Source organism: Herpailurus yagouaroundi, unplaced genomic scaffold, assembly GCF_014898765.1.
Source record: "Herpailurus yagouaroundi ecotype Mexico unplaced genomic scaffold, PumYag 162, whole genome shotgun sequence".
Taxonomy (NCBI): domain Eukaryota; kingdom Metazoa; phylum Chordata; class Mammalia; order Carnivora; family Felidae; genus Herpailurus; species Herpailurus yagouaroundi.
In genome coordinates, this window is record NW_024412403.1 from 46898726 (window position 1) to 46916703 (window position 17978).

General features: G+C 36.1%; 1 protein-coding gene across 1 annotated transcript; it reads left to right on the forward strand.

Annotated features, from left to right (window-relative positions):
* The first annotated feature begins 14293 nt into the window (after nt 1–14293).
* Nucleotides 14294–15226, forward strand: LOC121035791 (olfactory receptor 5H2-like). The gene has a single exon (XM_040483643.1). The coding sequence runs from the start codon at nt 14297–14299 to the stop codon at nt 15224–15226; it is 930 nt and encodes a 309-aa protein (XP_040339577.1). The 5' UTR covers nt 14294–14296.
* The last annotated feature ends 2752 nt before the right edge of the window (nt 15227–17978 follow it).

Sequence of the window (17978 nt, forward strand, 5' to 3'; positions counted from 1 at the left end):
TTTTTTTTTTTTTTTTTTTTTGTGGTGTCTTTATCTGGTTTTGGTATCAGGGTAATTCTGGCCTCATAGATCATGTAGAACACTGACACTTATTTCAGTTTGAGGTGTCTCTCTTTTTTTGACTGAATGTTAACATTCCTCTGAATGGTATTGATAAATGGTTCAGAAGAGAAATTAAATGGAATAAAGGAGTAATATTTGTTCATGGTGATCAATTCAAATCAATTTATTCAATTCATAGAATGACTTTAGAAGTATTCCTTCATTTTATATATTTTGGTACAGTTTGAGAAGAATAGGTATTAACTCTTCTTTATGTCTGGTAGAATTCACATGTAAAGCTCTCTGGTCCTGGACTTTTGTTTGTTGGAAGTGTTTTGATTACTGATTCAATTTCATTATTGATAATCAGTCTGTTCAACTTTTCTAGTTTTTCCTACTTCAGTTTTGGTAGGTTATATGCCTCCAGGAATCTATCCATTTCCTCTAGGTTGTCCAATTTGTTGGCATATAATTTTTCATAATATTCTCTTATAACTGTATTTCTGTGGTGTTTCTTATTTTTTCTCTCTCACTTGTGATTTATTTATTTTGGTCCTTTCTGTTTTTTCCTTGATAAGTCTGGCTAGAGATTTATCAATTTTATTGCTTTTTCAAAGAACCAGCTCTTGGTTTCATTAATCTGTTCTGCTGGGTGTTTTTTGTTTGTTTGTTCACTTTGTTTCTATATCATTTCTTTATCTTCTAATCTTTATTATTTCTTTCCTTCTACTGGTTTTTAATTTTATCTTTTGTTGTATTTTTTAGCATCTGTAGGTGTAAGATTAGGTGGTTTATTTGAGATTTTTCTTGCTTCTTGAAGTAGGCCTGTATTGCTATAAACTTCTCTCTTAGAATGGATTTGATGCATTCCAAAAGTTTTGAATGGTTGTGTTTTCATTTTCATTTGCTTCCATGTACTTTATAATTTATTTCTTTTATTTCCTGGTTAACCCAGTCATTGTTTAGTAACATGTTATTTAACCTCCATGTATTTGTGGTATTTCCAGATTTTTTCTTGTGGTTGACTTCTACTTTCATAGCATTGTGGTTAGAAAAGATACATAGTATGATATCATTTTTTTTAATTACTGAGGCTTATTTTGTGGCCTAATATGTGAGCCTGTAAAATGTTCCATGTGCACTTAAAAGAATGCATATTCTGGGGAACCTGGATGGCTCAGTTGGCTGAGCATCTGACTTGGTTTGGCTCAGTCATGGTCTCATGGTTAGTGGGATCAAGCTCTATGTTGAGCTCTGTGCTGACAGCATGGAGCCTGCTTTGGATTCACTCTCTCCCTCTGCCTTTCTCCTGCTTGCTCTCTCTCTCAAAATAAATAAAGAAAATGAAATAAAAGAAAGAAAAGAATGTGTATTGTGCTGTTTTAGGATGGAATGTTCTGAATGTATCTGTTAAGTCCGTGTGGTCCAGTGTGTTGTTTGAAGCCATTGTTTCCTTTTTCACTTTCTGTTCAGATGATCTGTCCGTTGATGTAAGTGGGGTGTTAAAGTCCCCTACTATTATTGTATTATTATTGATTAGTTCCTTAATGTTTATTATTAACTGTTTTTTGTATTTGGGCACTTCCATGTTGGGTGCATAAATATTTGCAATTGTTATGTCTTCTTGTTGGATTGTCCCTTCTATTATTGTATGGTGTTCTTTTTTGTATCTTCTTACAATCTTTGTTTTAAAGTCAATTTTTTGTGATGTAAGTATTGCTACTCCAGCTTTCTTTTGACATCCATCTGCATGATAAAAATTTCTCCATCCCCTCACTTTTAATCTCCAGGTATCTTTAGGCCTAAAATGAGTCTCTCGCATACAGAATATAGATGGGTCTTGTTTTTTATTTTTTTAATTTTTAATTTTTATTTTTTTAAGTTTATTTAGAGAGAGTGAGTGTGTGTAAGGGAGAGAGGGGAAAACAGAGAGAGAGGAGCATGGGAGAGGGGCAGAGAGAAAGAAAGAGAGACTGCCAGAGCAGAACCTGATGCAGGGCCTGAACCCACAAACCAGGAGATTGTGACCTGAGCTAAAGTCAGATGTTTGACTGAACCACCCAGGTGCCCCAGGTCTTGTTTTTTTATGCATTCTGTCACCGTATGTTTCAATTGGAACAGTTAGTCCATTTACATTCAAGGTTAATTATTGATAGATATGAATTCAGTACCATTTTATTATTTGTTTGTGGTTGTTCTGGAAGATTTTCTCTGATTCTTTCTTATCTTTCTCTCTTTCACAGTTTGCTGGTTTTCTTCAGTGATAATATTGGATTTATTTCTCTTTATTCTTTGTATATTTATTAGTGGTTTTTGACTTGTGGTTACTATTAGGTTGGTATGTAACATCTCCTACATATAGCAGTCTATATTAAGTTTGAACCCATTCTTTACTTCTCCCCACATTTTAGGTGTCTGATTTTACATTCTTTTATTTTGTGGGTTCCTTGAATGACTTTTAAAAGAAACATTCATTTTTTTTTTTTTTTTTTTTTTTTTTTTACTGCTTTTATATTTCCTACCTTCATACTGTCATTTTTGGTCTTTCCTTCTCACTCAAAGAGTTCCGTTTAATATTTCTTGCTGGGCTGGCTTACCTGGTCATGAACTTCTTTAGTTTTTATTTGTCTCCTTGTATTCTGAATGGAAGCCTTACTTATAGGGTATTATTGGCTGCAGATTTTCCCCACTCAGCACACTGAATATATCATGCCACTTCTTCCTGCCTTCAAAAGTTTCTGCTGAAAAATTCAATGATGGCCTTATGGTGTTTTCTTTGTATGTAACTATCTTCTTTTGTATTTCTGCTTTTAATATTTTTTTTCTTTATCACTACATTTTGCCATTTTAATTACAATATGCCTTCATGTGGATCTGCTTTTGTTGATTTTGTTGGGGGTTTTCTATGCTCATGGATTTGGATATGTTTCCTTCCCAGATCAGAGAAGGTCTCAGTTACTATTTCTTCAAATAAGATCTCTTTTCCCTTTTCTCTCTCCTCTTCCCCCCCTGCTCCTCCCCCTTCCCCCTCCTCCTCCTTCTTCTTCTTCTTCTTCTTCTTCTTCTTCTTCTTCTTCTTCTTCTTCTTCTAGGACTTTAATAATGTGAATGTTATTATGTTTGATGGAGTCACTGAGTTCCTTAAGTTTATTTTCATTGTGCATAATTCTTTTTTTTCTCTTTTGTTCAGCTTAATTACTTTCCATTACTCTGTCTTCTAGGTCATTAATTTGTTCCCCTGCTTCTTCCAGCCTGCTATTCATTCATTTTTCCCCAATTTCCTTAACTATTATAATTTCCAAATTTGATTTAAAAGATAAATTTATTTTTTTAACTAAGATCCTTGTTGTTGTAGTCTACAACCTTTAAATGATTGTGTTGTTCTTAGGATTGATCAAAAGAAACACTCTGAAAACTGAGATGTAACTTGGGTGTACAGCAAGATTGAAGTAAAACACAACTTAACAATGTGCTATATCCTATTTATGATGATAGTTTTCTAAATGGAGAAATATGTTTAAAAAGGGGGGGCACCTGGGTGGGTCAGTCAGTTGAGCATCTGACTCTTGATTTCAGCTCAGGTCATGATTCCAAGGTTGTGGGATCTCTCTCTCTAAAATTAAAAATTGAAAAAAAAAGAAATGTGTGGCTGCATTCACATAGACATTTATATTTTGTTTTTAAAAGAAAGCTTGCTTCTTTCTTGCCTCTTTAGTATTCTTAAATGAAGCAGAATTTTTTTTCTCTTTTATTTGAATATGGTAGTTTCATTCTTGTAAGATATATTATAGGTATTGATGCTGTGTAACAACTATAACTAGCATGTGGTCCAGAATACACATTTTTAAAAATATCTAAACTGCTCTTTTATATTTATAATTTCAAACTTCCACAACATTTACAAAGAATTTCACAAATTAGCTTTCAGTGAACTGCTCTTTTTACTATGGTAGGTTCTTAAAAACAGTATTTACTCTTACAAATGAAAATTTCTGATCATCTGAAACACTGACAATTATATCAATTTGAGATGTCTCTCTCTCTCTCTCTCTCTCTCTCTCTCTCTCTCTCTATCTTTTTGAATGACTATTAACATTCCTCTGAAGGGTATTGATTAATGGTTCAGAAAAGAAATTTAATGAAGTAAAAGAATAATACTTATTCATGGTGATCAATTAAATTATTTGCCTAGCTTAAGCAAACTACTGTCTGTAACTATCAATTTCACATGAGGTGACAGAAAAGAGTCTGAGAATACCTGTGAAATATGTTAGTTTCTTTTTATTGCTTGAAGATATATTTAAAGATAACTGGTTTAGGAAGATGCTAAATAATAAGTTTTAAGTTAACTGCATTCTATAAGTATGTTTTATGTTTAAACAAAAAGGAAAAATTTTTTGAAATGTTAAAAAAAGTCAACACATTTGGGAGTTATATAAAAACAAACACCAATCAAATCTAGAACAATATTTTCTACTCTGGGTTATGGACTACATAGGGTAGAATATTAGTAAATATATTAGGTAGGTGTGAACACCTCCCTAGTCTAGGATTTCTTTTTGTTGCTGTTGTTTTTCTTTTAAAATCATGGTTCTCAGACTTCAGTGAGCCTCAGATCACTTGGAGGGTTTGTGGAACAAAGACTGATGGGCTTTTCGACCAGTTTCGACTTCAGCAAGTTTATGCTGTTGGATTGGGACCACATTAGATAGCTAACTACTCTTTTAAATAATCAGTGAAGTAAAAATTTTAAAAGTGGGTGATGGCCATCGAGGAGGGCAGCACTGTGTGTTGTATGGAAACCAATTTGACAATAAATTATATATATATATATAAATTTTAAATCAAGATATGTCAAAATGCAGTTTTTTTACATCCCCCATTTCTTACTTAAACAGCACTACACAAGTATTCTAAAAATCTTCATATTTTTAGCACTGTCAGTTTTGTACTTTTCTTCCTGTCTGGGCAGATGGACGCAGATTTCAATGGAGCATCTGCTCCAAAAGATGAAGTACTGTGGGTGTTTTTATTACTTTTTCTTGAAAACATGCTTACCAATAATGATAGCCAATCAGCATCAGAAACAGTAAGATGTATTTATCTATACTGATATCATATATCTGAAGATATTTATTATAAGACATTGGCTCACATAATTATGGAGGATGACACATCCCACGATTTGTAGTCTGCAAGGCAGAGACCCAGGAAAGACAATGGTATATTTCTAAGTTAATGGAATTCTCTACCTGAGACAAGGAAAGCTGATGGAAGGTTATAAATTCAATCCATCAAGTCTGAAGGTCTCAGAACCAAGAGCACCAAGTGCATCAATTTCACAAATCAACTAGTCAGGCACAGTGAATTCAACCTTATTCTGCTGTTTTGTTGTATTCACCCCCCTCAGTAGATTACATGATGCCCACCAGCACCAGGGAGGGACATCTACTTTATTCAGTTCACTGATGTAATCTCTACTGGACACACCCTCACAGATACAACCAGAAATAATATTTAACCAGATATCTGGACATCCTATGGACAAGTCAAGGTGGCACATACAATGAACCATCATACATCCACCCACTGTCAACTTAACACTCATCCACAATTCCTTAACCATAAGTAACTCCAAGTAAAGATGATAGCAAGGTCACAATTCCACCTAGCATTATACAACTGTGCTGTATAAAACTGAAAATGCACTAACCCTTTCCCCAGAAAAGAGGGTAAAGTCTATGCGTGATGTTTACTCTTCTCCTTGATATCTGGTAACTTAAACACTATGATGTCAAATTAATTGTAATTAATTACTATTCAATAAATTGAATACATTTTATATTACATAATAAGAGAATATGAGTAGAAAGAAAATGAAGATATTTGCTATTTATATACACATACATATATACATACAGAAATATATGGGTCTGTATAAATAAACACACACAAATATATTCTCACCAAACTGAGGAGTAAATGCTTATGGCAATTACAGTCCTCATTTCTGTAAAAAGTCATGTGGGAATAGCTGGTATTTATAATTACTTCCTCCACTACTTATTCTATAATCCCTTTTTCTATAGCAAGCACCTCAGCTGGTCAGGTTTTTTTTTACCTGGTCATTCTTCTTTACCTTCATTCCTTAAGTGTCTGGCCAATAGAAATCCTGTTTGGATTGGTTTGTTGGCAGTTTTCCATTGACCTTAATTATAAGGAATAGCACTACTAAGAGATGCCCTAAGTAATGTGAATTTCAGATATACTTGTCCTCATTTCCATTGTGGAGAAGTAGTCCAATTTCTCCTTGGTAGTCTCATCACCTAGCAGAGTAACTCACTTCATTGCATGATGGTTTAATGGAAGGAAGAGCTTAAGTAGCCTAATTCCAGTGTTAACTTCCTGCTCAGCAGAATCATTGTGTGCTGGTGAAAGCATTCCTTCCTTTGGCTGTAAGGCAATTAGAACAGAAGAGCAGAAAAGCATGGGTACAAGAAGTAAAAATCATGCTAGTTTATCATTAGAGGTAATAGTGAGTGGTGCCACTTCCATTTCTACTACCTGATTTGTAGATTCATGACTTCTAGCTAGAGGAGAAACAGTACTGAATATTGGACACTGATTCAGAAAATATACAGCCTTCTGGAGAACAACGCCAAGCCCTGCTGGTCATGCTGTCTAGGTGGTGCAGTAACTGAGTTTCAAAAGATGATCCATTGTTCTAGCAAACTACCTGTATCAGGTTGGCTGGGAAATGGTAAGAAAAGTGAATACTATTATCAAGGAGCCACACTTTATTTACAGTGAAATGAAGTGCTCGATTAGAAGCAGTGTGGGTGAATTACCATGACAGTAGATTAGGAATTCTATAAATTCACAGAGTGTTGGTAGAAGCATCGCATGCAAGACAGAAAATCTGCATCCAGAATAAGTATCTATTCTACTAAAAACAAACACTTCCCGGGGGCGCCTGGGTGGCTCAGTCGGTTGAGCGTCTGACTTCGGCTAAGGTCACGATCTCGTGGTCCGTGAGTTCGATACCCGTGTCGGGCTCTGGGCTGATGGCTCGGAGCCTGCTTCCGGTTCTGTGTCTCCCTCTCTCTCTGACCCTCCCCCGTTCATGCTCTGTCTCTCTCTGTCTCAAAAATAAATAAACTTAAAAAAAATTAAAAAAAAAAAAACACTTCCCAATCCATTATTGTAATTAGGCCAATGTAATCAACCTGCCATGAGGTAGGTGCCTGATTACCCCAATGAAGAGACTTATTGTTAATCTATGCTGCTGGCAGACTGAGCACTCAACAATGTCCATAGCTGGGTCACCCATGATAAATAAAATTACCTATTATGGAGCCCACATATAACCTCCATTTGTGCCACCATACCCCCCTTTTTCATGAGCTCATTTGGTAATTACAGAGTTGGCAGGAGAAATATGTTGACTGGTATCTATTGAATGGGTCATCCTACCCATCTGATTAAAATCTTCCACTGTAGAGCTCTCCCTTTGTTGAGCATTTATACGGAACACAAATATATTCATGTGTTTTGTTCATTTAGAGGGATCTATCCAAATACCCTTTCCACAAATTTCCTTGTCATTTTCCAGTCATAATCTTTCAATGTCCCTGACCATTCACCCAAACCATTTCTCAAAGCCCTTGCATCATTACATAGCCAAATACATGGCTAAGATTCCTAGCAGGTAAATGAACAATCAGGTAAATGCTCAAACTTCTGCCCATTGAGAGGATTTTCCTTAATTACTGTCCTTCAGGGATGTCCCAGAGACTATCAGTAGTGCTACAATTGTCTACTTTCAAATGGTGTCTGTATATCCTGCAGAACTAGCAGTAAACCAGATCCAGGTCATCCCTCTGTCTACTGTGAGAACACTCTGTAAGGCCAAAAGTATGGCTAGAATAGAAAAGCTAGCCTGTAAGGTATGGGAAACATGGGCATTTGGACCACCTCTTCATGTAACTTACTGGGAGGCCTGGGAAGGCTACATCATGTATATACCATGTCATGTGTGGCCATGTACTCTCATATTAATGGCTTGGTGGGTCAGACAACACCCAGTTCAGGAAGGGCAGCTCTGGTCTCATGGGAATTTGGTGGCCCATGGTTAAGCGTTCAATCTCTACTAAGGCCTAGTAGCAGACCAATAGCTGTTTCTCAAATGGGGAAGAGTTGTCTGTAGTGATAGCATGGCTTAGCTCCAAACCTAAAGGCCTGTGCTGCAATTTACATATACAGACCTGCCTAAGGCTCCAAAGAGCATCCCTATCTGCCACTGGAACTCCAACCACCATTGGTTTTGCTGGATCATATGACCCAAGTGGCAGAGGAGCTTGCATAGCCTCTCACACCTTTGCAAATTCTTCTTCTGTTCAGAGTCACACTTAAAAGTAACAGCTTTTTGGGGGCACCTGGTTGGCTCAGCCGGTTAAGTGTCTGACTTCGGCTCAGGTCATGATCTCACAGTTTGTGAGTTTAAGCCCCATGTCGGGCTCTGTGCTAACCGCTCAGAGCCTGGAACCTGCTTAAGATTCTGTGTCTCCCCCTCTCTCTGCCCCTCCCATGCTCATGCTGTCTCTCTCTGTCTCTCATTAATAAATAAAAGTTAAAAAAAAAAAACAACTAACAGCTTTTCTGGACACTTGGTAAATGGGTTGAAATAATATACCCAAATGAAGAAGACATTACCTCCAAAATACACAGGGTCCCACTAGCTCTTGTACTTTATTTTTGGCTGCAGGAGGGAGAGATGCAACAATTTATCTTTTACCTTAGAAGATATATCTCCACATGACCCACCAATTGGACCTCTAGAAATTTCACTAAGATAAATGAGCCCTGAATTTTGTTGAATTTATTTCTGAACTCCTGGTATGCAAATGCCTACCAATAAGTCTACAGTAGTTGCTGATTTTGCTCACTAGGTCCAATCAGTATAAGAAACATGTGTGATATCTTATGGAAGGGAAAGAAGATCAAGATCCTTGAGTGAATATTTGTAAATTATACATCTGATAAGAGCTATGTATCCAGAATGTACAAAGAATCTCAAAACTGAATAAGAAATACACACCTCAATTTAAAAAAAGAGAAAATACTTGGACACTTCAGTAAATGTCATATAGAGACACAAAAATACATTCAATATAATTCATCACTGGGGAAATGAAAATGATGACCATAGTGAAGTACCATGACCCACCATTGAAAATAACTAAAATTGAGACTACTCATAATGGAAAAACAGCCATGCAGACTTTTGTACTCATAGATCTGGCACAAAATGAGGTGAGAGATAAATATACAAAATTGAAGGGGGAATTAAATTTAACTCAAGTTTGGGTTGTGTGAAGTGTAACATGCTCCTATTGCTTACTCACCCTCCTGCTGAGGCTTTTCTTTTCATCTATGTAGTTTATTTCTCCTCTTTTTTTGGCTTTCACAAATTCTAAGGACAAAGGATAACTGATTAATGACTCTACCAAAATATAGACCCTTTGCTTTCCCCCTAGCTGCCATTCAAGTCCCATGTGGAGGTTAAGCATTTTTTTCTACTCTTCACACATCAAATCAAAACATTGCTATTTCTTCATTGTCATATTTTGACATGTATAATGTCATTATTTTCTGAATGAACATTCATTTTCATTTCCCTCCTAATGCTGAAAGGCAAATATGAACACCTTACCACCTTGCTCAAAATATCTAACTAGTTGTCCTTAAAAGTGAGATAAAGAACAGGGGCGCCTGGGTGGCTCAGTCGGTTAAGCATCCGACTCTGGCTCAGGTCATGATCTCACGGTGTCCGTGAGTTCGAGCCCCGTGTCGGGCTCTGTGCTGACAGCTCAGAGCCTGGAGCCTGCTTCAGACTCTGTGTCTCCCTCTCTCTCTGACCCTCCCCCCGTTCGTGCTCTGTCTCTGTCTGTCTCAAAAATAAATAAATGTTAAAAAAAAATAAAAAATAAAAGTGAGTTAAAGAACAGTTGCCTGACTAACCTCCAGACCCTGTGTGAGCCAAACCATGCTGGCCTTTTTTGTCCCATCTGGCTCCTTCTTGCTTCTTTGTATTCCAGCTACATTTGCCACTTTTGGTTTTTTTGTTCATCCAAAGATCTAGCTCTGAGATCATCTAGACCCTCTAATGAAGGAAGACCATAAAAATGTAAATGTCCAGGTCATCAGCTTGTTAGACATGAAGACTCTCAGGCATCTTTCCTGACCTATTGAAGGAGAATCTGCAATTTAATAAAATCTCCAGGAGCTTCACAGACATTAATGTTTGAGAAACACTGATATATACCACCTCCCAATGTGGTCCTTTGTTTTGCTTTCCCTTTGTTCTTCCCTTGTCCTTTGCCAAGTAGGTTTCTCATCTGCTTACAAATTACAGTGGGAAGTTAGGTGCAGGTCTAGAATGTCAGCTGCAGTTGGCATGGGGAAGACAACTGTATTTGGGGTTGGCTTCTGAAGGGACTCCAGAACTTTGGCCTCATTAAAATCATGTATGATTAGCTCAGATAAGATCAGATGAATAAAAGCACTCAGAACATCAAAATTTATAGAAAAATTGAAGTTTCAATAATTATGTCAGATTGTCATTAATGGTGGAAAATAGGGCCATAAACTGCAATATCTATGATGACTTGATGTTTATGATGTCAAAGTGTGAATCCCCTACAGGACAGCACGACTTCATACATGTTCAAAACTACAATACCCAGAAGAACAGCTTAGTTTTGTCCTAAAGGGAATCCTTGGGTGTTATTAGGGGAATTCATGTTCTTCACTCCTTCTTCTGGCAAAAGCACATAGTCATACCATTGGTTGACTCTTGTATTTGAAACAACTTCATATAAGCTTGCTAAATGATGTCTTCAAAGTGAATCAATGTTGCTACTTATGTTTTGTCATTCCAGTGCTAGTGTATTTTTTTCTATTTTAGAAAGCCTAACACTTTGAAGAGATTTCCACAATTTCTTACAAGATATGGGTAAGAAATGATTTCTGCCATATTCATTATTATTTGTATACAAAATTGAAATACTGTTAGATTTATAACAATTGTACATTGGGTTTATAAGAGGTCATAAAGCCAATAAGAAAGAGAAAACAAATAGTGAATAAGTTATATATTTTATTTTGGTGGTAATAATCTAGATAAGCAAAATAGCTATGTGACTGAATTGCTCCCTTTAACAACGCTTTACCACCTCTTAACACACCTATAATGACTTTGTAAGTATTGGTGAACTAAAATTTTAAACAGCTTAAAATGATTTTATAATGATTCCTATCCACATAAGCAATCTTTCTGGTTATTCTGATTTAAAACTCTATCATGTTTAACTGACCACATGTTCTGATTAAAACTTTTAGGTAAATCGTTTGCATATTATCTCCATCCTTTCTCCCACTTCTGACAAGAATTTCATTGACTATTTATATACATGTAGCAGGAAATAGGCAATAAGTGTTCCATCACTGCTCTTTAAAGCACTTATATATAGCTTAGTAAGTACCCACAGACAAACAGAATTTGAGAATTTTCAATTATTTAGTATTTGGAATTGTCTGGAAGTATTTTCTGAATGAAACACATTTAACAGGTGCAGTTATTGCCTTTGGTTATTTTTATCACCTGCATTCTACTCCACTCTTTGGGTCAATTTCATTCTGCTAAAAAAACTGGTAGAAAAAAACTGCTCTCAAGTAAAACCAGCAGGATCTCTAAAGAGTCATCTCAAATCACTTTAATAACAAATCTAAAGCAACTTTTAAATATTTAAAAAAATTCATGCAGTGCTAATATATTTATGAACAGCACAAAGTGTATGAAGTAAAATTTTAAATGAAAAATTCTAGCCCACACATATTCTACAGAAAAGTAAATTGTGGAAATTTGAACAAAAAAAGAAAGAAAAGATTCCCAATGCTCACATTACATGAAAACCAGGTTTAACATAAACATTTACCTCCAAATTCTAAGCCTTTCCCTTTGTGTTGTCCATAAACTTTCTCTGATATATTCTTAATCTTTCTTTGCTTGTCTTTCCCACACTTTTCCATTGTTGTGTCTGTTATTCTCAGCCAATTGCTCTTTGCGCATCTTGTGATCTCCATCCACCCAAATTTCTCCTTCTGCTTCTGCTTTTTTCTCTTAATGCCTCCCTCTCTGTTTCTCTCTTCTGAACACTTTTATTAAATGATATATAGGAAAAATATTTTGTATTTGTCTACCACAGCAGACATACAATAACTGTCCTCCACATTCCTGGAGGGCTCAACTTTGTTTCCCGGTTCACTGTTATGTAACTTGTTTCCCATTCACTTCTCATTATTCTCTGGCCTCCACTGCATCACATAACAGAAATGGCTCTCACTAAAGCCACTGAAAATCTCTTAGCTTCCATGCTCCATCACATCTGTTCACTCCTTGTCCTACTAGAGCATTTATTTTAGTGACTGGTGCCATAACTTTCTTTGTCCTTCTTGAATATCTTCCTTTCCTTATGCTCATGACACTCATCTGCCCTGTTTCCCTTCTCTTCTTGACCATTCTGCTCAGTATCGTTTCCCAGTCTCTGCCCATCTTTCATTGCTGTCAGTCAGAACTATTAGCTTCAACAAGAAATGGTGTTTTTGAATGGATTTTCTCTAACATAGAACTGTGAGGGAGATTGAAGGAACCAGCTTGAAAAAAATAGATAGCAAAGAAGGAAGGAAGGCAATCTGTGAACAGCCAAAATCATGTCCCAACACTGTTTCCACGAGGGTTGTTGTCACACCCGCTATATGGGAATGCCACTTTTCACACTGACAGAGTGGGTCATTGGTGTGGGTGCAGGATGCATTTGCTGGAACCTTCATATTATAGCTTGGTTGCCTTAGCAACCCAAATTCTCTTTTGTCCATGTCCCTTTTTTTTTTTTTTTTTGTCCTTGCCCCTTTTAATGCCTCACTTCAAATTCCAAATCCAGTGTGGGGAAGTTAGATTTGCCACACTTGCATCAGGTGCCCTCACTCTAGTTTTTGGAGGGATAGGAAAGTCAGTTTGCAGCTCTTTTGGCTCCTAGAGTGGGTGATAGACTTTGCGGGCCACCAATATCTAGTGGGAGAAAAGAGGATCAGATTGGCTATCTGAAAATGGCATACATCTTCACTGCCACTTTAATATACTCTGTCAGTTTAGTTTCTCACCACCTCTTCACACTTGATGTTTTCTCCAAGGGATAGATCATAGATAAGTATGCATGCCTTCAACTACCCCAAGGACTTCCAAGTCATTATTTGTAGTAGATTCATATTACAAAGAATATATCAATGGGATGTCCACAGATGGGCCACCGCCTCTGAGTTCTCAATCAATTTTTGATGGGAATCTACACAGTCATCAAGTGACTCCTCTATTCTTTATTGACTACCCATTCACCTTCAATGTATCAGAGAAGTACTGCATCTACATTCTGAACTCTTTCCTATCTGTCTCTTCATCTTCCCGTCAATCTCAATGTCACTGCAAACATGTACTAGGCATACCACATGTATTTGAATCACTCATGGAGTAAACATAATACAGATTATTAGCTTTAATTATTGACCCAGTAAATCGATGTCTAAAGTAATATCTCAGATCTATATTTTGAACAAAACATTCCTCTGACAATTCCAACATGTAATCTGGTTTAAGAACACTAAATAGTAGTAACCTCTACTGACTAGTACTCCTGACCCCAATTATCCCACTCTGCAGTCTATTTTCCACACTACCATATATTCAATTAAAAAATAATCTTTCAGTGCCACTCCCTCCTCGTAAGTTTTAATGTATTCTTATTCCGTGATGGATAATGTTCAAGATCCTTCATATGCAATTCAATTCATTTCATTACCAAGGCTCTTCAATCTTCTTTTCCCTTCACCATACATCCACATCCCAAACATAGAATTTCCATATCATACCCATCCTATCCCATAAATTTAGGACATATTACAATTCTTTCATTTTTCAAATCTGTTCTTTGCTGCACATTTAAAAATTTGAAATAATTCCATTTATTTCCATGCCCCTGAAATAGATCCTATCTATTACCTAGGTAACACATAAAATTGAGAGGACATTCTGATGTGCATAACTGTGTCTCAAATCTCCTTCCTATATTTTCACATATAAATTCTTATTGACATTTAAAAAACTTATTCCATTTCATTTCAGGCAACACCCAGTGAGGACATGGAAAAAGATAATGCAACACTACTGACAGAGTTAATTCTCACAGGACTCACATATGAACCACAGTGGCAAATCCCCCTATTCCTGGTGTTCTTGGTTATCTATCTTCTCACCATTATGGGGAACCTTGGTCTGATTGCCCTCATATGGAATGAACCTCAGCTTCACATCCCCATGTACTTTTTCCTTGGAAGTTTGGCATTTGTGGATGCTTGGGTATCATCCACAGTGACCCCCAAGATGCTGGTCAACTTCTTTGCCAAGAGCAAAATGATATCTCTTCCTGAATGCATGATACAGTTTTTTTCCTTGGCAATCAGTATAACCACGGAATGTTTTCTGCTGGCAACAATGGCTTATGATCGCTATGTGGCCATATGCAAACCATTACTTTACCCAGTGATTATGTCCAATACACTATGCATCCGGCTGTTAGTTTTGTCATTTTCAGGTGGCCTTCTTCATGCCATAATTCACAATGCTTTGTTATTCAGATTAACCTTCTGTGATTCCATCATAGTACATCACTTTTACTGTGACATTATGCCACTGTTTAAGATTTCTTGTACTGACCCTTCTATTAATTTTCTGATAGTATTTATTTTTGCTGGGTCAATACAGATGTTCACCATTCTGATAGTTCTTGTCTCCTATACACTAGTTCTCTTTTCAATCTTAAAAAAGAAGTCACTACAAGGCATAAGAAAAGCCTTCTCCACCTGTGGAGCCCATCTCTTATCTGTCTGTTTGTACTATGGCCCTCTTGTCTTAATGTATATGCGCCCTGTATCTGCACAATCAGATGATCAAGATATGATGGACTCTCTATTTTATACTATCATAATTCCTTTATTAAATCCAATTATCTACAGCTTGAGAAATAAGAAAGTCATAGATTCATTGAGAAAAATATCAAAGAGAATTTCTTAGGACACACATTAATATCTGTTCTCTTCTCATTAAAATGACACAAACTTATACAGATTACATATTGCTTTGTGTTGATTAGTGTTTACCTTTTGCAGGTATAATTGCCCTAATGTTTAAATGACTTAGGGTGAGAGTAAAAATAAAGGTGTATATGTAAAACATAGAAGGAATTTTAATCGAGTGTTCATGACATAAGAATAATTGAAAAGGAAAACAAAAATTTTTACATGTTTGGATGTTTCAATGCGGCTTCATAAATGCATTAAGTGCTGCAATATGGTAACTGCTCTAAAAAGAATTTGAATATGATATATTTGACAGCCATACAGCTATGCAGCCTGAAGACTCATACCACGTTACTCCACAGTGGAGTCAGTGTTGTGTTTGAGTGAACAGAGACAGAAAAGCATAATAAGTGATCAGATTTAGGTTCATTTCTGCCTTTCATCTCTCACCATTGATAATATACACAGTTCTACTTATATAAATAAGGTCCTCAGACCTTATTACCGCTACTCACTTCCATCATTTGCTATAAACTTTTTATTGTTCCTATATCCTGCTGATACTCTTACTTCCCAAACAATGCTGTTAGGTTATTTTTAAGAAACAGATGTCTGACTAAGTAATATCCCACTTCAATAACTTTTCATGGATTTTGCTATCTACCAGATTATTATAAATGGTACACATTTCTAGAGCTGTATAACACATATGCATAAGTCTATTCATATATGTGTATGTATGAAATGAATGATATAGAAGGATATCTATATACATATCATATAGATTGTATATTTGCTCTTCAGATTATTTATTTGCTATGTGTTGATCAGTTTTAAACATTTTTTTTCAGTTATAATTGCCCTAGTGTTAATGACTTTAGGTGGGAGTACAAATAAACAATTTTTTTTACAAATAAACATCTTAAATATGTATGTGTGTACACACATACATTTGTTCTGCATTTGTTCTCCCTGCATTATTTGAGGTTTATCTCTTAAAAAATCTTGATTTAACTCTGAAGTCTTGTCCTCCAAATTCTTCTAATAGATTCAGTGTTATCACCACAATGAGTTACTGAAAGCCTTCTGGACACCTTCTTAGGTACATACTTTTGTTTATACAGGTCTCTCCACAGAGGATGCTTCCCCAAGTGCACCCATCTTCACTTACAATTGAAATAGTGTCGCTTCTTTAAGATCTATCTTAAATGTTACAGCTTCCTTGATGCATTTCCAGGTTACCAAAAGAAGACAGGAATGTTCATTTGTTTGATGTATTACATATTTTATTTATTCTTTTAGGTCACAAATGGCCTTGTGTAATACTTGGTTTTAGCTTACAAGCTCTTTTAGATTATAATTTAGAAGTCTTAGTACTTTTCCAATTGTTTGCAGTGTCAGTACAGTGGCTTACACACATGAGGTCCTACGTAAGTACTTAGGAAATCCGTCAGCACAAACACTTCAAATGAAGTGAGAGTGCATCACTCATTTTCAATCCTGTAATGAGCCCCAAGAGATTACTGGGCCTGGGGTGTCTGCTGCAAGCCAGCTCAATTTCCTGTTTCTTTCAAGACAATCACAAGTATCATACACCTAAAGTAAATTATTCTTATTCTTCTTATCATTAAGATTAGCTCCTGGGGACAAGGAGGAGCCCTTTAATTAGACACTTGTTTAAAAATACAAAACATGTAAGCATTTGAAACAAATATTACTATGTATTTCTGGAGGTGCAGATCACAAAATTAGACCAGGTCATCTGCCCTCTTTTTGTTTCTCTGAGGGTACCTCTAAGGCCCAGGAAAGGAAGTGAATACATCAGAGTCCAGACATTGTTATTACTTTCCACTAGAGAATCCATGTTATTGCATTAATCTGTAGTTTGTTACTGTATAACATTCCCACTCTTCTGATTTTTTTCTGTAAATTATCTACACTTGTGCTCATTCACATGATGTTATGACCCAAAGACTGTATTACAACAAAAGCAATTGGTGGGTATTTCTTCTGCTATCATAAAGATTTATTTCACAAATTGGTTCTTTTTTAATGAAAAGGTTGGCATCAATCCATGAGTATATGACTGTGGTGTATACACTGTCTGGTTCTACTCTAGATTGGGCAGGTGTGGACAGGCTTTGGGGGTCTCAGAAACTCAGACTTTCTAGCAACGTTCTCTTGTACATGTCTCATCTACAGATTCCGCTGATCTGATGTGTCTTTCATTAAAATGTCAACTAATTTATGCCTTTCAGAAAATGACCAGAATGTCCTGACAAAACATTTCTCCAAAGAAGACATATAGATGGAAAACAGACACATAAAAAGATGCTCAATATCACTAAGCATCAGGGAAATGTAAATCAAAACCACAATGAGAGATATCACCTCACACCTGTCAGAATGGTTAAAATAACAAAAATAATTTTAAAAAAACATAACAAACAGCAAGTGTTGGCAAGGATGTGAACAAAAAGGAACCCTGTGTATTGTTGGTGGGATGCAAATTCTTGCCGTCGCTGTGGAAAACAGTATGGAAGTTCCTCAAATGATTAAAAACAGAAATACTCTACAATGTAGTGGTTGCACTACTGGGTATTTATCCAAAGAATACAAAACGATTAATTTGAAAAGATACATGAACATCTATGTTTATTGCAGCATTATTTTACAACAGGCAAATTATGGAAGCAGTCAAGTGTGCATAGATAGATGAATGGATAAAGATGTGGCTATATATATAC

Bases quoted from the DNA above. Each gene is read 5' to 3' on its own strand.
- LOC121035791 (XM_040483643.1), top strand. From the start codon at position 14,297: ATGGAAAAAGATAATGCAACACTACTGACAGAGTTAATTCTCACAGGA.